Here is a 21227-nt window from a genome sequence, read left to right as displayed (position 1 = left end):
ATGGGAAATGTACCATAGATTGAGATTGTCAGGATAAAGGCAGTGAATGTACATGTATACACACAGTTTCCTTAAACTGACACTTTAATGAATGTGTTATTGTTCTGGGGCTACAGGAGGAAGGAGACACGGTGGATGTTGCTGCGGTGATCAGCTCCTGTAATTTATCAGAGTCCCGTTTCCTTCTGGACCATTTCATGACTATGGCCATCAATAAGGTACCTACCGCTCCCACTGTCTCAATGTTCTCTCTGTCTTAATGCTATTAGAGCGTCTTTGTTTGCGTTCACGTACTGACAAGAGGTGTAGTCCGGTTTCCGTATTACTCTGGGAGCAACTTATTTAACCTGATAAAGCTTCGCTTTTACCTTTATAAGATTCACTGTGAGTCATGCAACGCAAGCCTCACTATTATAATCCAACGTAGATCGATTAGAAGCTAACATGAAGCACTGCTTATTATTTTCTTTTCATTTATTAAACCCATGTTTTTCAAAATAAGTTCACAATATGAATTTAATTGTATTTTGATTGTTGATGTATATTTTCAGGTTGTTGTGGCAACTTGCTTTCCAATTAACCGCTCATCTTGATCTTGCTTTCTTCATGGCCGTGGCTCCTTTATAAGATTGAACTCAGTGAGACTTTAAGTGGAACAACCTGATTAAATTAAGTTTCGATTAGATTAGATAAGATTAGATTTGATGAAACCTAATTGGTCCAGCGAGGAAATGGGGGTTCAAATGCAGCAGCGAGGAACAGGACAGGTCAAACAAATGAAGACGTGGAAGTAATTAAAACAACATGCTGAACTTAGAGGACACCGTGCCTTTATTACATTTGATTCTTTCAAAGAAATGCAAGTAATGAAAAATAATTTACTGCTGCGTCTCCAGTGATAACCTGTCTGCTGTGCCGTCACTGTCAGGGTCTGCAGGCAGCTCAGAAGGACTCTCAGCTGAAGGTTATGGAGGGCAGGCTGAAGCAGACAGAGATTAACAGTGCCACCCAGAACCAGCTGCTGTTCCACATGCTGAAGGAGAAAGCTGAGATCAACCCGGAGCTGGACGCCCTGCTGGGCAGTGCTCTGCAAGGTAGGAAACGCCAGTAAAATCGATACCGGTCTGAGCATGTCAAGCACAATCACGATCACCTTTCCAGGCATCTTTTTTTTTTTCATCATGTGGCTGCATTTTATTTTGCAGGCTTCAGTTTCTTCTCTCTCTCTCTGTGCAAAAAAGAATTAAGAGTTGTCACTGTTACACACTGAAATATTCTTTACTAGAGAGAACATGTCAAATCTTTACTGAATTCCCTGTGAATTAACACGTCGAGCCTGTAAAATAAAGAATAGCCTGTTTCTCACCTTTGGGTTTGATCTTGATTTGATTTCTGTTTGTTTTCTCTGTTGTGTTGGTGTGAACTCAGAGTTAGGTTACCTGTCACCAGGTGAGTATGAGATCCATAGAAATGTGACTGTTTGAGAGAACATGGAACATGCACACCACAACATTTCCACGGGATTTATTCCCAGTAAAAGACAACTATGGAAATAAACTAAAAATCAGAAGAGAACATTAGGCTTTGGGTCGCATAGATATATTTTAATCTCAGTAAAGTGATGTGACGGTGCAACAAATAGCAACAGTTGTTGCAGGATAAGGGTGCTTATCAAACCCTACAGCAACCCTGTTCCTCAACAACAAACTATGAGTTTACACATTATATTTACTGTACTCAACAATGAAGTTGTAATTTTCTTATTTTTTTATTTTTTTATTTGTTTCCAGTTCCAGTTTCCAGTATATATGCAAATTTAATCTCTTGTTCCTTATACAAAGCAGATTAAGAAAAAAATCTATTTGTATTAAGAATACTGCCACATTATCACAAAAAAAACCAAAGGAGAGAATTTGGCTTCTGATTATTCTTAAATTTAAGCAGCTTTGCATAAAGTGCTAATGATAACTATGTTTCTTCAGTCGATAAAGAAATCTTGTAGTGTGCACCAACCCTCAGTCCCTTTAAAAAAAACTAACCAGGCTGAAGTAACGCTGCCATGACGTGCATGATGTGTTGTGTTAAGTCTCCCCTGTTACCCCACCATGCTGGTCAATCCCATTTAATTTAAGAGTTGTTGTCAAACTAAAAAGCAGTAAAAACCCCACACTGCAGCAGGACTGAAGACTAAAGTCGTGTGTATACAGTTTTTAGTGTGTGTGTATTTCTGTGTTTGTAGCTTTCTGTCTCTTTGATGCTTTCTGTATCCTCGCTTTACACAGGACGCACTCTCCAACGCGGTAGCCTCCAGTCGCATCACACTAATGACTCCCGACTGCGGCCCCTTTATCTAAAACTAAACCTGTTGACCCCTGGTGACCATGTTAATATTTAGCTTTCTGAATGGACATTTTCTTTTGCAAGGTTTTATGAAAACACAGTTTGTTAGCTGATATACAGTCAAGCACACACACAACAAAAGCATATTTTTTAGTATTTGTGTTAATGTGTATGTGCATGTGCATGTGTGTGTGTGTGCAGAAAATGGAGATGACAGCAGTAGCGATGAGTCCACCCCCAGCCCAGCCACAGAGGGCAGGTAAATACAGCCTCAGAAGTGTGTCTCTTATTATCAGGTTCAGCAATTCAGCAGCACTTTTTACACTCAGACTGTTATTAGATCTTCAGGGTTAAAAAAAGGGGCAGTTTATGTTTTGATGTGCCATGTTTAACTTTTACATCAAGCAGGTCTTTTTCGTGTCATGGCAGAAAAAACAACAGGTGTGACTAGTAACACTAATGAAGGCTCATTCATCTGGCTTACTGGGACACTCTGGAACAAGCTAATGTTATTAGTAGCACCTGTGCCGTCTCTGCTACGACAAGTCACAATGTGTCTTCCGCTCAGGTTGAAATTAGACAAAATTACTTGACCTCACTGATCTTCTTAACTGCTCATTTTTAAGGATTTATGTGGTTTAATACAGAAAAAAGTTCAATTTTTGGTGTCACTTTATTCATACAGTTGGTATGAATAAAAAGAGTAAAACTAATATCTGTACAGGAGAAAAGGCTAAGCCAGGCACAGTGTACGTTAAATGTCATTCACAATGGATCTAAATCACAGTACAGCAGCAAAACACCTGCCATTCTTGCAGCTGATTGCTTCCTGAATGTCTAGATGTCCCTTTAGAATTTGTTCAGAATAGTGTTATATGAATGTGTTTTGTTATTAATTCTGTTATTTGGCATAACTGATTGAAATTTCCTGACTGTTTCAGCACACTTGCATCAGATCTAATGAAGTTATGTGGTGAATCCAGACCGAGGAGTAAGGTATTGTACTGTGCATGACAATCTGTGTCCTTGTAGACCTGTGTTTGTCCAGGTTAGAGCAAAAGCCTGAGTTAAAAATGAATGTCCTTAAATACATATCTTACTTCCTATAAATACAACTTTTTCAGTAACAGTAGTTATTTTTAGGGATTGTAGTAATTACTAACTGGTCCATTGACTTGTAAGTCAGTTGATTATTGAGCCAAACATTTCTGGTCCCCCAGGCTCGCAGGAGGACCACCACCCAGATGGAGCTGCTATATGCCGGCAGCGGGGATCTATCCTGCGAATCCCCCACTGGAGACTTTTCGGCCCCTCTGCTGCCCCTCTCAGAGCGCCTGGAAGGGCCGGCAGACATGCAGGGTCACGCTGTTGGTCAAACCCCTGACCGCGAGCAAACTGTTTCCCCATCTGCGGTGTCTGCCAGGCCAGCTGGCATGTAAGTGTTAAAGGCAGCAGCATTCCTCTGCAGTGGACAAATACCTCAACTGCTCTGTGCTGAAATGTTGAATATTTATTTTTTTGGGGGGCAATGCTATCGCAGGCTCATCTCTGTAATATTGAAAACTGTTCAGGGAGATTCAGTCCCCACTTCAGCCCTGCCAAAGTCAAAGTACAAAATAACTCCCAGCAATTTTTAATGTCTCTAGATCTGGATCCAGGTCCCCTACAGGGACTGAGAGGAGGCAACTGGAGCGCTCGCCCCTCAACCGAAGGAAGATGCAAGACAAAGGACCCACAGCGACACACATCCCAGCACCTACACACACACCTCCTATTAGCACAGCAGAAGCTAAAACTAAAGGCAGTGACTACAAAACACTGTAAGTGAAAAATGCCACACTTGCAGCATGATGGCAATGTGGGTCACTCAGTCCAGAATGAAATATCTTGACAAGTCCTTGATGGATTACCATAAAACATGGTGCAGATATTCATACTGCTTTCCCATCAGTCTCTGCTTTGGGCTTAGGGCATTATCCCTGCTTAAAAATCAGCATGCTAGCACTGTCATATAGACTGTATAGACTCTTCTGATCTTTTGTGTTGTTTTCACTCTGTGTTTCAGCTGTTTCAATCTTTTATATGGTCTTGTTTTATTTTGTCAGGCTGGACGAGTCACCTGTATTTGAGGGCCACAGGTAATTCACGTCTTCTTATACCACACTGTAGTATAACTATACAGAGCTTATCAGAAGCAAAGGACTTCATAGTAAATGGAAGCTAAGTTACAGTTACAGAGAGGTACAGTTTTGAATGATTGGATTGTGTATTTTAGAGGCGTGATCAACCCTGTGACGACTCCTAAGAACAGCCGAGGCGCCAAACTTCAGTGTGTCTACGTAGCTGAGGGCCACACCAAGCCTGTTCTCTGCGTGGATGCCACTGATGATCTACTCTTCACAGGATCCAAAGGCAAAAACTGACATTATTTCACAGAAAATATTGTTGCTTTCTTTAAAAACACTACCCCTAAAAGAATATTTCCTCAAACTGTCTATTGTCTGACATGTTTTGTGTCTGTGTGTTTGTGTGTGTGTGTTTTCAGACCGGACTTGTAAAGTCTGGAACTTGGTGACGGGTCAAGAGATAATGTCTCTAGCAGATCATCCCAGCAGTGTTGTCTCAGTCAGGTACTAATATACAGCAAAAGTACAAATTAATTATTAGTAATTTCAGTATTTACTATTACTGTATGTACTGTAATGTACTTTTGATAGATTATTTTGTCTGTTCTACTTCATTTGTGTTATTATATTTCAGGTATTCTTCTAGTCTCGTCTTCACTGTTTCCACTGCTTACATCAAAGTCTGGGACATACGAGATTCTGCCAAGTGTATACGCACGCTTACGTAAGTGCATCAGCTCTACTTCCAACATCTATGTAGTTTAACCTTATATATATATATATATATATATGTATTATATATTATATTAAGTAGTGCATCTAATGATGAACTGTTATACATTTCTGTGTATGTCAGGTCGTCTGGCCAGGTGGGTTCAGGGGACACCTGTTCCTCTGTCAGGAGCTTATCCATCCCTCCGGGAGAGAGCCAGATCAACCAGATCACCCTCAACCCTTCTGGCTCATTCCTTTATGCTGCCGCTGGCAATGCTATCCGCATGTGGGACCTCCGCAAGTACGTTTGAAAAGAGATTACATTTCTGGCTGCACAAGCCCTTTTCTGAAAGGCAGACATAATGAAATTAAGCTGATTTTCTTTCCTTTCTTTCTTTAGGTTTGTGTCCACAGGAAAGCTGACTGGTCATTTGGGACCTGTCATGTGTCTGACTGTTGATAAGTTAGATAATGGACAGGATGTTGTCCTCACTGGCTCCAAAGACCATCATATTAAAGTAAGACGCAAATACACAGAACTGTAATTACATTCCCAATCCTGTGTGCGCAATAAACTACACTGTGTATGGTGGTTATATGTGCTTCTTTTTCCCAGATGTTTGAGGTGGCAGAAGGTTCTCAAGGCAGCATCAGCTGCAGCCATACGTTTGAGCCCGCTCATCAGGACGGCGTGGAGTCCCTGGCCGTGCACGGAGACGTTTTTTACAGCGGCTCCAGAGACTATTACATCAAAAAGTGGGACTTAGCCACTAAACAGCTGCTAAAGGTAGGCTGACACCACAGTTTTGGGGATCCACAGTCATTCAAGCTTTTTAAATTTTATATAAGCTGACAAAAAAAAAAAAAAAAACTATCTATGATCTGAGAAAGTAAAATCTGCTTTAGCTAACTGTGGGCTGCTGTGTCCTCTAGCAGTCGGCCAGTGCTCAGGCTGACTGGGTTAGCGCTCTGGGCGTGGTGCCAGGCTCCCCGGTGCTGCTCAGCGGATGCAGAGGGGGGCTGCTGCGCCTTTGGCACACCGACTCACTAGCACCCCTCGGTGAGGTCCGGGGACACGACAGTCCCATTAATGGCCTGGCCACCAACAGCAGCCAACTCTTCACTGCCTCAGAGTGAGTCACAAAACATGCCAGTTTGAATTTTTATGCCTTTTATTTTCTGTTACTGTCAAGTCGGTAACGTTTTTTGAAGCCAGCACTGATTTCATTGACCTGTTTTTGGTGAACTCTGCTCTGTGTATGTCTTTATTTTTTGTTTTTTTTGACAGTGACCGCACAGTGAAAATCTGGGAAGCCAAAGGATCTCTGGAGGAAGGAGTCCACTGACACCTGATCCTTGATAATCACACATCAGACCTGAATGCAAGCATTCAGGTCAGGCCTTCAACCAATCAAAGAGAATCTGGCAAACTGTGAATCAGAGCCCCAGAAGAAAAGATCATTAAACAACAGTGATCATTTACTGATATTTTAGGTCAAGGTGGATCACCACAAACTCAGTGGAGCCTCATGAGTTTCCAGTAGAGCTCCAAAGACCACAGAACAGCTGCAGTGAACAGCACCTTTCACTACTGTGACAGAACATAATATAATGAAAGTAAAGCTATGGATTTATGGATCGTGGTAAATCGATCCAGGAGTCTCTCTTGTGCTTTCAACATTCCTCTCGTCAGTTCAGCGCAAGACAACATGGATACCTTCGTATACATATAGTGAATTATGCTGCAGCTGCTGAGGCTTGCTTCCCTGCACCAATTGTTGTCCATCAAAACCGAGACTGCTAAAAAAAAAAAGTCTGTGTACCAAGACAAGTGTTTTCAAGTCCTTTGAATCTTCTGCTCACCAGCAATGCGAGTCTATCCTGTGTGTATGTGTGTGTTCACATGATGTTGGTGTGTTTTGTCTTCCTGTCATTGGTCTCCAAGCCATCTCAGGTATGTGTGTGTGTGTGTGTTCCCTGTAACCAAGGACCAAATAACTACTGAGGTGGTGTATGGACTTGTTCTTCAGCTGTTACTGCCAAAAAGAGGCTTCTACATAAAACATGATATGATCCCGTGACAATTAACAAATTTTCCACTTCAAATTTCTGTATTTCTTTTCCAGAGTTAAGTCAGTGTTCATTAAATCTCTATAAAAGATAATGTGTATAATGGCTGAACAATATTCCTACACACTGCCATATAAAAGCAGAGAGCAGTAAAACCCTGCTTTAATCTGTGATATAGCCTGTTGAACCCCAGGCAGAATAGCTGTTACATCCAGATTAAAATGTGTTTTTAAAAGTGTTTCCACAGCTTGGACATTTCAGACTGAGGTTTCCTTTTTGTCAGCGGTCAGCTGGGGTTTTCTGGTTTTCGGTATTCTCTGGTTGATACACGAACAGCTTTGTACCCTTAAGTGGTGTTTTACTTTCCCGTGCTTTCCTGTCAGCACGCTCCCCTCTGGCTTCTCTGACCTGCATCTCTTAGGACTCTTAGGCGCACATTTCCTCGCTTCCAGGATTTCGATTCTTCAAATGAAAAGGTTACCCACTGAGTATTTACTTTCTCTGACCTTTGGTGGCTGTGCAGCAATTTTTAAAAACTGAAGTACCGCTCTGGCAACAAGTGCTTTTAGGGAGCTTTTGCTGGACTCATACAACATGTAGTTTAACAGCTGAGCTGAATGAGACTTTGATGGGAGGTGGTTTCTAATCAGAATAATGTGAATGTAAATCATTCATGCTGATGCAATCAAGCACCTTGTAACTCTTAAGTCATGGAACATGACTTTTGTGAAAGCTGTTCCTGAAAGATTTGTGTGCATGTGTGTGTTTTTCGGTCTAAATGATATGATAGGTCCTCATTCCGTTCTGCGTGTACAGTGATGTTCACCTCTGCTGTCTCAGCATCAGTCTTTTGAATTGAGTGTAAAAAAGCTACTATTTATTTTTTTGCTGTCGTGTCTTCCATATCGGAGACTTTGAACTCATTCCCATCTAATTCCTCATCATAGACGATGGACTGTGCAGGAATTATGGGATCGATTTCTCCATAATCAGAGGTGTATTTTCAGTGCCTGTTATAAGTCCTAAATAGTAGGTATCAACTATAGAATTGCTACCTAATAAATGTGGACTACCCCTCATTAAAATGTTCAGGTAACCAATATATCATGAACAGTCAAACATTGAAATTCATTGGAAAAACACTTGCTGCTCTGGTTTGGATACTGCAGGTAGACACTGTTAGCAAAGTCAACGGGACTAAAATAATTGCACTGAAAAAAATCACTATTGCAACATTAAAGAAGTTTCGCCATCTGACTCACAACCCAGTTTACACAACAGTGAAATAAAGTAAGTTACAGAAAATGGTTTTCGGTCCCATTGGCTTGCAAATTGTTAAAGAAATTATCCCAAAAAGAAACAATGGGCTGTTGAGTGTTCCTAATTCATGATGAATCTTAATGATCCCTCTAATTGCAGTTGTATCTTATTTTGAAATGTATCTGTAAATCTACTCGTGTGTAAATACTTTTTTCTTTCTGCTGATTCTGTTGTGCATAAATTCAAGTGATTAAAATATCAGCTGCAGTGTGAAAATAGATTTTAAAATAAATCGGTTTTACAAGTGTTTAGTGTGTTTTTTTGTTTTTTTTTAATACATTGTATTAATGGATTATGACCACATGGTGGTAGTACTGTATAATGACATTTGATGCACTGGATAAGTAATCATATTGCATCTGAGACTTTGGCTGCTTCTGTAGTTGTAAGCATTGTGTTTCCCTGGCATGTTTAGTGAATCATTTCCAATTAAATTTTCCAATACCCACATCCACAGCCCATGAATACTCCATAAAAATGACAAAAATTCAAATGAAGCAGTTTTATCATATGAGATGGTTAATGAAAACAGCTCTTGGCGGGTCTATTTTACTTCCTCTTATGAACATCAATAATTATTTCTATAATTCCAATATGTAAAATATTTGTTTGCTGCTCTGTCTCCCTCCACATGCAATACCTGTCTTATAGAAAGCAGAATAGTGGAGTACCCTCAAGCAGCAACAAGAACAACACAGCCTCACTATACATACATTACGCAGCTTCTTACCTCACAAGAATTTAAATAACCTCTGGATCCTATCTGCCCTCACTAAATCATCATTTATCTGAAGCTTGCCTCATTCCTCCTTTAATTATAACTGCAGGCAGTAATATCGTGTCCCATGATGTACTCCAGTGCAGGAGACAAAGATGGAGAGAGGTGAAAAAGAGTTAGAAACTCCCCCTGAAGATGCAAATTAATGTGAACAGTGATGGAAGGATCAATATTTAATGTTCAGCTGTACCGAGAGCAGCAGAGTGTTAATTGGCCTCGCAGGAGTAGAGCATTGACTCATGGCTGCCTCACACTGCCTTATGTGTGCCACACTAAACTTCTATTCGGTTGCACTTTAGTCTTTTCTCATAAGTGCTTTGTGATGACATAACACACCCCCACAATGCATCTTTGAACCTAATTAACTCAACAGAACTGATTTATCTTCTCTCCAGGTTTCGACAGGGATGTGATTATTTCTCACTTTGAGAGATATGACTGATTTGCATTCATGTCATTGCACTGTCAGCGTGGAAATCAGCTGATCTATCTATGGTTCCCCAACTGATTGGGTAGAAAATAAGAAAAAGAAAACAGCTAAGCAAAGTTATGTTCTTTTTTTTTTCTCTCTAATGTCTAAAAAGTATTCAAATGAGCCGGGAAGATCATTCTTTAATTGAATGGCTCACATCATTCAAGCTAACTTATCAATGCCCCTAGTTATCTGTTTGCTCATTTACTGTGCAAGTTAATAACAAGGCACAAAACTGAAAATGAAAATAAGTTCCTGGAAAACACTCCCCTTGACTGCACAGAAAGTGAGCATGACCTTAAAAGTACAAATAGCTTTTGTACTCGATCACCAGCTGATCAGGATGTTTACTGTTTAAGGAAATCAAAAATATCCATATTACTGGCACCTGCTGTACAACCCTGATGATCAAATTTAATCAGCATTTAATAATGAATTCTTAGACATACAGCGAGGGCTGGGAGTTCCTCTTTCATTTTAATTGTAGCGCAGTCCACAACATATCCTTCTCTAATTTGTTCAGTGAACACATTGATTGGTGATGGGGTGGGGTGGGCCCACTGGATGCTCCTGTTCCTGATTGATGTGATTTGTTCAGCTGCAGATCCTTTGTATTTACTGAAAGATTAAAATCAATACAGGTTAATTTCTCTGTGAAATGACCTGGGATGAGATTTATCTGATGTGTGTGTGTGTGTCTTGCTCTCCTCAGTAAGAAATTACATGAAAATGAGGAGAGAAATGCACTTGTTGTGTATATAATGATGTGCTGTACGCTTTATAGCATCTTCTCAGTATTATTTTCCCAGTTTGACCATTAGTAGGTGCATTAGAAAATTTTGCTGTGCATTTCACTATTTTCCCCTTCGGATTAAATCATGAAACAGATACGAGCATCATTAGCAGCAAAAATGCTTCGCTTTCTGACAGCGAGCTTTTCACTTCAACCTGTGGTGTGAAAATGTACATCTAATTTCCATGTCATTTCTCTGACAGCCATATGTAAACAAACCCTAAGACAGAATCAGTGGGAGAAGACTGTGATGGAAACAGAAAGAAGGAAGAACGAGGGAAGAGATAAGTTGCGAGGCGAAACAGGCCGAGACAGCCGAATGGTAGTTAAGGGCATTTTTCCGAGCGGCAATGAGGCTCAGGAGAACAGGGTCAATATTCACCACCCCGGCTCCTATCTCTGAGCATCCGCAGAGTGAATCCTCCGGCTAAAAATACCAGCGCTGCTGCTTTATGACCAGAACTGATGATCTGTGATACTGCTACTTGCTCTTTTAATGTGGCTACAGAGATCCACCTTGTCCCCTTTCAGCAGAGCTGAGTTATAAAGCAAAACAGACTGGGAAGAACAGCATTTTTAAGATGCCATCAAAAGCGTTTTAGCATGAAATTAGAGGGCAGTGCCTTTGAAGAAATGACATCTGCATTTCATTCGCTGAATCATTTTGAGTTTTTATGTCTCAATAAAAGAGATCAGCGTGAGGAAGTGGAGATGAACAAAAACTTTGGGAGATGATCAAACACTAAGCATGAGATCTCAAGTGCGTGTGTGAAGTGAGGACAGAAGAGAGGGCTGATAAATAACCGATAGTAACAGCCGTGGTGGGCAGGTCAAGTGTGGGCTCTTGGACATTTGACAGAGGAAAGCTCCTTACATTCCCTCGTCTGCTTTAGATCTCTCCACATAAGTGCCGGTCAGTATGAGTTGTGCGTTTAGTGAACATTAAACCCAAGGAGCTCTTCAGTTGAACCCTGTGTAGTGGAGAATAAATGAACACATTATAGATCATAACTACCTGGGACTTTAACACTGGGGGAACAGCACATTTAGACATAACTGAGCTGAATTTTACTGTAATATTTACTGTAGACCTGGCTTAGTATTTTAAACTAACCGATGTATGAGGTAGGGAGCTCTCACAAACATCTGGAACTTGTGCATTTACAGAAATTTTTAGTCAAGCTTGCAGCATGGCCTCTACTCTTTTAGATGAGAGCTTTTACTGGCTTTCAGTCCTGACCAGTTACCCTAAACTGCAAAAACAGAAGTTAAATTTAGATTTTTTATTGCCCCAACACACCACAACAGTCATTGCAAAACCTCTAAATGAAAACATATTGATCATCAAAAAGCTTCAGAACAGTTTCTAAATGGCCATGGAGGTAAGACGGTCTGGAATAAATTCTGAACCTCAGCTTTTAAGCCAACATGAAAGAGAAGTACTCAGAAACTAAATGGACCTTGTAGTGAGATTGTTTCTTAACTATAACATTTGTCTTGAATCACAGAATGTGACTGTTGTGCTTGGAAAGTATGGATGTAATTGTCGGCATCCTGTATCCACATTTTTGTTTGTGCAAATGTTAGAAGTTGTGAAGTAAATGCAATGCTCTGATCTATGTCAACTGAGCTAAATTACATTCATAAATATTCCTCATAAAATTGACCAAAGATGGAATTTATACAGAAAAATATCCTACAAAATAGAAATATCACATTTTTCTTCTGTTAATTAATGTGTTTTTGACATAGAAGAGAAAACATTATTTCTATAAGAAAGAGGAAGAAAAATACAGTGTTTACAGAACATTGATCCATTTTGAACATGCAAACACAGAATGATGAATAAGTAACGTATGTTGGTCTTTTACTACAGATGCATGAGATTGCCTCCATGGTTGTGTGTAATAATTATGCAGCAGTTTATTCGTAACAAATGGCTTCATGTTTTATGCATGTTCAGGGACTGAGCTGTTGAATTATGATTAATGGATATCAACATTCTTACAGCATGGACTGAAAAGTCTGTCGTGTATATGTGTGTGTGTGTGTGTGTGTGTGTGAGTCCTTGCATGTATACTGTGCCAGTGTTGCTCTGTGTGGTGCTACAGTCAGGTGGCAATGATGTGATGTTTGCTCACACAAATGGTTTGGCTTTCTGTCTGTACCTGCTGCATGTGTGTGTGTGTTTGTCTCAGTGTGTGTCCATTACATTTACCACTCTCTGTGGATGAACCCACCCACCCCAGCCACCCATGTGGACATGGGGCAGTGGCACGATGTTTGCCCAGAGGTGCCGTAATGGTTTTTGCCACCATGCCGCACATCCAGCCCAGGGTGTGTTGGCGCATGTGTGTCTGTGTGTGTGCATGAGTGTGTAAGACTGCTATATTTAGATATGAGGTTAGCCAGTAAACACACTGAGTAATACTGAGATGTGTCATTTTAAGATCCTATGACTCTATTATCTATACATAGTTCTTACAGACACACAAAAACACACAATTATGCTGCATACAGCAAAAGTGAGCAGGCACTTGTGAGGAGGTGATGTGACATGTAGTTACAAGTCATATAAGAAGAGGAAATAACACGTAATCATGAGGAATGCGTTCTTTTGTCCTTATGACGTGACTCCCCTCCTAATCCCTTTGCATTCGTCATTCTGTCATTCTATTCTCTACCAGCTGTTTACTGGTCCTTATGGAATCCTCAATCTAATGCAAGTGTCAATCTGGGCACTGCTGAGGCTACGGTCCAGTGAAGTCCTGTTCCTATTGGTCTGATGCCATTTCACTGTTCACAAGTAGGGTTACGCTAGGACATGGACATGAGCTGATGTGGAATTGTGATGAGAAAACGTCTGGAGCTTTTATACTCTGTGGGGGTTTCTCCTTGCAGCAACCCATATTCTCCCAATCTGTAGGGGGCAGTGTATCGAAAGGTCACGTCTACAGGTTTCCTTGAAGAATATCATTGTTTACAAAAGGATGACCTCTGAGATGCTTGGTGATCTCCTCCAAGAACAGGAGCCGCTGTGTTTAATCATCCTGCTGCGACAGAAGAGAAAGAAGAAGAAAGTCCGTACGACCTCTAAATAAACTGAGGTGAGACAAGGGGGAGTACAAAATACTGCCTGACTTTTCTCACTTTTGTCCCCAGCAGCTCCTCAGAGTTCTCCATTTTTCCTGCACATCTGTGTCTGCCAAGTTAGAAAGTGTGTGATGTATCTCTTCTCTTTTTTTTCTTTGTTTTCCTGTCCTTGTATGATCTCCTAACAGCGGCGCACGGGCAGAATGCACTCCTGATCTGTGCTCTCTTCTAACACAGCAGAGGGTCTCCCTTTCAGTTAATTAAATCAGATGCTTATCCTCATGGCTTAGAGAACAGAGAGGAAAGAGAGAGAGAGTAATTTGTGTTTCTACACTAACACCAATAATAATAATACTGATAATCTCTACGAATAATCTGGTCACAGACTACTGAGACTACAAAAAGTGTGTGGCAAAGGAACCTAACACATGTACTGCAGTGTCCCTGAAAACACAAATGCACACAAAGACAAGATTACCAGGGGGGAAACAGGGCAAAATGGGCTATTAGTATGCAGATGCTCAGATGCCCCAGAGATCAAAAAAAGCTGTTTTTTGTTTGGTTTTGGGGAATTTGTGGATAGATACTATGTTTAGTGTTGCAGGACATAAAAGTACACACAACACTAGAGCCTAAATTTCCCATAATGCCAATCAGCAGTGTCCTTTGACGCTTCCTGCTTGGTAAATGCCAACACCTTTCAAACTCCACACCTGCAGTCAGTAACACAGGCTTTCTTACTAAAAAATTAGTATTCTGCTTTATCCAAGATAAATAACTCTAATGACATCATCAACAGGGGCCCAAACAGTTCATTTTTGCCCGGGCCCCCCCTGACAGGGGAATCCGGCCATGCCCAAAGGAGTGAGGGGAGATTCGTGCCAATAACTCACATTGAATTGAACTGAATTAAACTGAACTGATGTGAATGGGAGGAAGAGGAAACACACAGGAAAGACTTTCCATGACAAATTTATTCTATTTTCTCGACGACTGCATCATTGTCATTACTTCCACGCCAGTGAATCTTAAGCATTGAATTTAAATGAACTGAAGTCAGCTGAGCTGAATTTAAAGACTGGATGACAGGGTGGCAGAAAGAGGGAGTGGGGAGAGGGAGAGAGGAAAGAGAGGAATACTCACACAGAGGAGGAGAAAGAGAGGAAAGGGAGCAGTGACATCACATCTCCCTGCCTCCCTCTCCCTCTCTCCGGCACCTTTGCTCCACTCCTCGCCGAGGAGGCGCACACACAGTTCGGCGCGCTCCTCCTTCGCAGCGCATATAAACACGGGGTGGGGGGGAGAGAGAAATAGGAAAAGGCAAAAAACACATTTCGACAGGATGAACAACAGTTTCCTAAACATGGCGTCGATAGGCGACTTCGACCCGCTCAACGCGTCTATTCCAGCCACCAAAGTTGAAATCACAGTGTCCTGCAGGTAGGGGAATGCGTCTGTTTAACCTGCTTTTAGTCTTGTTACGGGCTTACGGGGAAGAAAAGAAAAACAGCGAGCTGTGAACGCAGCTGGAAGTCATCTGCACTTCAAACTCCGTCCAAGTTTACTTTCAGTTTATACCGACTACACCGAAATAGAGTAGTAGACCATAAATGTCACATTTTTCTTTTAGAAAACATGAAACTGTCTCGGTGTTAACGTACGGTACAGGCTGTTAGTGCGGAGATGTGATGACAGCTGGTCACTTTTTATTCCACTCCAGACGAGCCACAGGAACTTATTTCTGAATGATAACATACACACGCGATTATTATTACTATTATGTGTTATATGTGAATACTGTGTTAATACCGTAACGTTAAAAATACAGGAAGGACCACACACAAGCATAATACGGTGATACCATCTTAAACAGGAATTTAATACAGTAGGATGAGGCTATTAACTGATTATTTGTAGGTATGTGAGATTCCCAGCATTGTGTCTTTAAAGTGGAGAAGGGCGCTAATCAGTTATTACTGTGTGTATGTCTGTGTGTGTGTGTGTGTGTGTGTGTGTGTGTGTAGTATCTGACATGATGGAAACAGACAGGGAAAGCAGGGGACAAGGCTGGAGTGTATTTAACCTCCTTTGAATGGGGGTCTTTCTGTCTCTATTCAGGGAGGATTTTCCTGTCTGCACATGAGCAGGCAGAGAAATGCAAAAAAAAAAAAGTGGTTTATTGGTGCCCCCCGCAGTGAGCTACCGGCTGTATGCCTCACAGGTCAGCCACATGTTTTGAGGAGCCCCCACTCCCTTGTAAGGGAATCCAATTAAATGTGTGGCCTCAGTCAAATGAAATAGGTCATATTTTACATGTGCTGTTGGTGATTTCTTTTGCTGTGATGAGGGTCCTTAATACACCTGCACACGTTTAGAACAGAGAGATAAAACACATAAAATGGTGTTTTCTCATAAACAGTCAAGAGTGTAACAGTACAGTGTTACACCCCCTGAAGCTGCACTGTCATTGTAAAATAGGTTACAGTGTTTCTGGTTAACAGTGATAGCATCAGCAGTGTTATATCCCTACAGGCTTTGAAGACATTCTGTTAAAATGCTCAAATAAGCTGAGAAACGGTGGCATTCAGTAGGATGCAGGGCATGGCTGTTCCTCTGTATACTGATAAATGACCTTCCGTTGGAAACAGTGCAGTGTGCAACCATATCTGAAGATATGTAAATCTGTCATGCCTGCAGTTACTCAAATGTTGGAACAGAAATCTTCCAGTAAAATGTGGACTTTACCTGTTTGTAGGAAAACAAGTTTTCTCTGAGCTTTGACACTCAGATGAAACTAATTAAGTTGAAACTGGATTTTTCTTTTTTTTTTTTTTTTTGGCAATTGCTGGTGTGTTCCTTTTTGTTATTGCTGTGTTTTTATGCTGTCAGTGCAGTGTTGTGCCATTGTTTGGGTTTACTTGATGCAATCATGTTATCTCAGTCGCTGCTGGTCGGATTAACTCAATCCTCGCTGATAAACTATCCAACTTTATGTGATCTTACTGCTGCACTACTTGCCTCAGAGGAGTGGACAGAAACAGTCTCCCACCTTGCTTGAGTCCTTCATATACTGTGGTTACTGTGTTTCCAGAAGGTTTCTGTACCATCTCCTTAGTAACAGAAAGATCATGTCATCATCCAGTAGAATATATGAACGTGTTTGGTAGAGTTTGCTAATGTCTGAGTCACCCAGCTCCTCGGCCCCCAGGGGGGAAGTGTGTTTTGGTGGCTGCCCTCCCACCTCCTACCTGAGGGAGAGCAGGAATGCCATGGTTACGACCAGGAGTGTGTGTACACTTACTGTACTTGTTTGTGTGAGGTTATATCATATACGTTGTGTGTTTGCGTGTGTTTCACTGTTTTGTAAGTGGACAGAATGGGCAGTGCACAATATCTCCATGGTTACTTTTTTTTTTTTTAAGTGTCCCCCCCAGGGTGTGTGTGTAGGGGGGTGTTAGAGTGAGAAAATTAAGTGAGGAGACAATGGCTTAAGAGTGAGCAATATGAATGAGTGGCAGTTTTGGATGATAATATGCGCAATGTGGCCGCAGTGATTGTTACAGTCATTCACAATTGATCCAGGAGAAAAGAGAGGGGGAGCTTGGAAAAAAAAAATCCAATTGAACAGGTCATGCAGTTGAGTCCAAAGTCCTAAGTTGGGGTGTATCTAAAGGAAACAAGCTCAAAAATCTGCAATGATGAGTTCATTTGGCTTTGTTCCAATGCAAATCAGCCTTCTTGAGTGTGCATTCTGGTTTTAAGATGTTGTCACCTATTTCGGGAGAAACTGTAAGGCAATTTGCCAACAAGTGTCAAGCTCATTTTCACTTCTAATTTGATATTCATCTTTATTGAGCCTTTTTTAAAGACACTGAATGACTTATCACGGTGGAGGCTTGTGGGAAAGATAGAAAAGATGGAGAGAAAAAAAAAGAGTTCGAGTGCCTTTGAGCAGATGCTCTCACTCCAAGAAGCTCTCCTCATGTAAGTGCTGTATAGTCAGTGGTGACATAATCGTTGGAGCAATATTGACAGGTCCTCTTAGGCTGCATCTCCAGCTAATTCTAATAATGCTCTGATGCTATGGGAAAATAAGAGCCTGGCTCAGACTCAGCAGTTAGTCCGAGACATTTTGCTGATTGATGAGAGAGCCCGAGGTATCAGCTTGGATCAATACGCTACCAGCTCTGCCTACTGTGTCGCACAAAAGCACACATGCATAAAAGTACGTTCACACATACTGTATACCGTAGGGCTACGTATATGAATGGCCGTACACACAAACCATTCCTCACCCACACTCAAACAGTCACAGAAGAATAAATTACTCCCTGATACACTTTAGTGTTACCACCTACATGTTTGAGCCAGGGGACTCTGTGGTGAATGGCCTCGAGTCCAAATATTCCATTATGGTCATCGATCGGGCCAGCATGCTGGCTGTTACCTGTTATTTCACACTCAGGCACACACACACACACACACACACATACACACAGACACACACACACACACACACACACACACACACACACACACACACACACACACACATACACACAGGCACACACACACACACACACACACATACACACAGACACACACACACACACACACACACACACACACACACACACACACACAAACAAAAGCAGTGCTTCTAATATTTCAAATAAGTGACAGGCTTAGACGGCTCCTTACAGTTTTGAGAAAGTTTGTGTTCGTAGTGCAATTCTCAAGTTGCAGAGAAATATACAGGATGTTCGTGTGCAACTAATCAACACTGTGTGAGCTGTCGAGCTCAGATGTGGACTGATGCCTTCCTGTTGTTGTATCTAGGGCAACTGTATGCACAGGTGCTGTAATTTAAGCTGTGGGTTTACCTATGTGTGTTTTCATATTATGTCTGTGGGTATTGAGCCACAACACTGTTTGGTTACCAAGTATTAAAACCTTTCAAGTACAGGATGTTTGCATTAAATGTGTAGCCAGATTCATAGTCTTCTGTACTTGTTATTTAATCACACATTTAATGATTTAAGCCATGTTCTTTCCTACTATAGACAGCTATGTTTAGACATCATGGGCTCCTTTTGCAAAATAAAACTGTTATTTCTTTAAAAACAGATTACAAACTCTGTGGACAATGGACAAAAGAAGCAACTGAATACATCGCCTAATTGTCTAATTGAAAAAATAATCAGCTTTATTCAGATTTAATCAGATTTATTACTAATGAAATAATCATGAGTTGCAGCATTATTATTTTTTTGGTCACCTTGTTGCTGTTGCACTGATACCAGTAATTTTTTTGTTGTGAACACTTCTCCATGCTCTGTGCTGTGTTCTTCACAGTCTGAAGTCAGAGTGAAAGAAATCAGAGCTGATTTTTTTTTTGTGTGTGTGTGTGTGTGTTAAAAGGAGGATTGAAGTGCTTCATGCTACTGGACGATCTGCCTCTGTGTTTTATGGGTTGCTGTTACCACTCACACACACGCACATAACCAAGCATGCTAATGTGCTACCACAAAGGTGTTGGTGTGTTATGTTAGTGTTTAGTGGACGGCTTCATTTCTTTACTTTGTCTTTTCCCTACCGGCATGATAGAAAAGAGAGAAATAATAAGAAGAGTGGCCCTTAGAGAGACGGGGAAGAGTTTTTGAGTAGGATCTGTTTAACGGTTTTTTTCCAGACTGCTTGGCACATTTTTCTCCATCTCTTCCTCCTCGCTCTGTTTTTTGCGATGCATCCCAGCACTGTCAGCAAACATTGTAACTGTTGACAGTAATAACTCTCAGAATCTCTCTTCTGCCTGCCTTCTTGCTGCTGTCGAGTAATGGGAAGTATAAAAAAAGGCACCTCTTTCTATTGCCACAACAAATTGGTTGTGGTGTAAATGAAAAATTGAGAGACAGGTGTTTTTTTATGGTTAGGGTTGGCTAACCATAACACACACATACAGGCTTTGTCACTCATGTGTGTGTTCTTATAACCTGTAGGTAAATACATACGACCATTGCATCTGAGCGAATGTCAAGTTGTATCTTTTCCCCCCATATTAGGCAGCGTAGAGATCTTGATCAGTCTTAATCATCATATATCCAAAATCGTATATTTCAGTTAGTGTCTATACAAATGATTTCACTAAAGGCTGGTTTGGAAATATGAAAGGAGGCCAAATTTAAAAACGAGGTCATATTTGTTCAGGCCTGAAGGCTGGGACACGCAACTGCTGTGATCCTAATGGATTCACTCAGAAAATGTGCCATAATATCAGCTTCAAACCACAAGTAGTCCTGAAGCTTTAGGTATTTCTTGTCATACCAAATATGAGTTAAAACACCCATTATGTAAGAGCAGTTTAGGCCAGTGTTTTTAGGGCAACTTCATGTTTTTCCACAGTGATTGTTTATACTTGCGTATGTGCTGTGAGTACATTGTTAGATATCTTAAAGTGGATAATCTATAGTTTACCAAAGTCTAAAGTCAGTGAATGTTTCAGGCAGGTTCCACACTCAGTCTGAATCTAACCATTACCATGTATCCATTACTTAAGCAGTGCCTCAGAAAACCACAGGTGGCTCCACAGGTGAGGGTTTCCTCTCCAGTGGAACTAATCTAAACTCTCCTACAGAAGCTGGATTACTGCACAGTGAAGGGAGGCTTCCCACACAGTGCACGCAGCCCACTGTTTGAATCAGTTGGCAGTTGGCAGACAAGGTAATCATACGCTCATCACGGTGTTCAAGGGGTCGATTGTATTCTGTCTCCTAGTGGAAAACCTGGCCTTTGTCTAATTTTGAATGGGCCCATTTGGCAGCATGGCTGTGAGTATGTGCTGGCAGGCGCATACCGACAGTTTGAAGCTGGAAAAACAGACTCCCGTTGGGAACAGATCATAGCATGAGTAACATCTCGTGCCTTCTCTCATTCCCCTGTTTCTTCATTATTCTAAGCACTACAGTTGCCCATCAGCAGTTGTTATATTAATGCTGAAAGCAGCATGACCAAATGCACACAGATGAACTTGTTACATCAGTTTAACATTTACATATGATCTCCTGCTACCAGCTGCATTCTTTCCCCTAAAATCTATATTCATATGCTTTATGGATTATCCATTTGGATGAAAAAAATTGGCTCTGAAACTCCAGCTAGTTCCAAAGCTGCTCATTTAATCAGTGAGTGTTTTCCACCTGTGGTGCCAGGTGAATGTGATTAACCCTGTGTATGGCCAGAAAAGCAGCAGAGGTCTGGGACCAGACAACCAGCATTAAGGTAAAATAGCTGATATGCTATGGACTGTGGACTGATATACAGTGTGTGTGTTGGCTCCTGCCTCCCTTGCAGCAATTCTGTCACTTCTCTGGCCTGACTTACCGACGTGTACCCAGGGAATAGTTTGTTCCTCTGTCAGTCAGGCTTGTCAGTCGGTCGGTCATGTTGCCTACACATCCAGCAGCACAGTCAGTCTTTTCATAACTTTTTGAGATAGCTGTGCATTTGTGTGTGTTTGTATTT

The 21227-nt window shown here is 41.2% G+C and overlaps 2 protein-coding genes across 3 annotated transcripts in view; both read left to right on the top strand.

Moving 5' to 3' along the window:
* LOC121176077 (kinesin-like protein KIF21A) overlaps positions 1–8735 on the top strand; it is a 28609-nt gene extending 19874 nt beyond the window's left edge. Inside the window, exons 22-36 of one of the 2 annotated variants that reach the window (XM_041030043.1) lie at positions 117–218; positions 929–1094; positions 2542–2599; positions 3282–3336; positions 3561–3775; positions 3987–4160; positions 4446–4478; positions 4616–4752; positions 4886–4970; positions 5101–5190; positions 5323–5481; positions 5581–5698; positions 5797–5967; positions 6117–6313; positions 6469–8735. In XM_041030043.1, coding sequence (XP_040885977.1) covers positions 117–218; positions 929–1094; positions 2542–2599; positions 3282–3336; positions 3561–3775; positions 3987–4160; positions 4446–4478; positions 4616–4752; positions 4886–4970; positions 5101–5190; positions 5323–5481; positions 5581–5698; positions 5797–5967; positions 6117–6313; positions 6469–6526 — 1818 coding nt within the window. In that variant the 3' untranslated portion in view covers positions 6527–8735. Of the gene's footprint in view, positions 1–116; positions 219–928; positions 1095–2541; positions 2600–3281; positions 3337–3560; positions 3776–3986; positions 4161–4445; positions 4479–4615; positions 4753–4885; positions 4971–5100; positions 5191–5322; positions 5482–5580; positions 5699–5796; positions 5968–6113; positions 6314–6468 lie in introns of both variants that reach the window. The other variant, XM_041030042.1, reaches the window with a different exon arrangement.
* Positions 8736–14971: 6236 nt separating this feature from the next.
* The window catches only part of LOC121176034 (copine-8), a 73028-nt gene continuing 66772 nt past the window's right edge, over positions 14972–21227 (top strand). Inside the window, exon 1 of the mRNA XM_041029966.1 lies at positions 14972–15146. Within this exon, the coding sequence (XP_040885900.1) occupies positions 15049–15146 (98 nt within the window). The 5' untranslated portion in view covers positions 14972–15048. The remainder of the gene's footprint in view (positions 15147–21227) is intronic.

This window comes from Toxotes jaculatrix, chromosome 22 (assembly GCF_017976425.1).
Source record: "Toxotes jaculatrix isolate fToxJac2 chromosome 22, fToxJac2.pri, whole genome shotgun sequence".
Taxonomy (NCBI): Eukaryota; Metazoa; Chordata; class Actinopteri; family Toxotidae; genus Toxotes; species Toxotes jaculatrix.
Note: the sequence above shows the minus strand (reverse complement) of the source record. Positions and strands in the feature narration are given on the sequence as shown.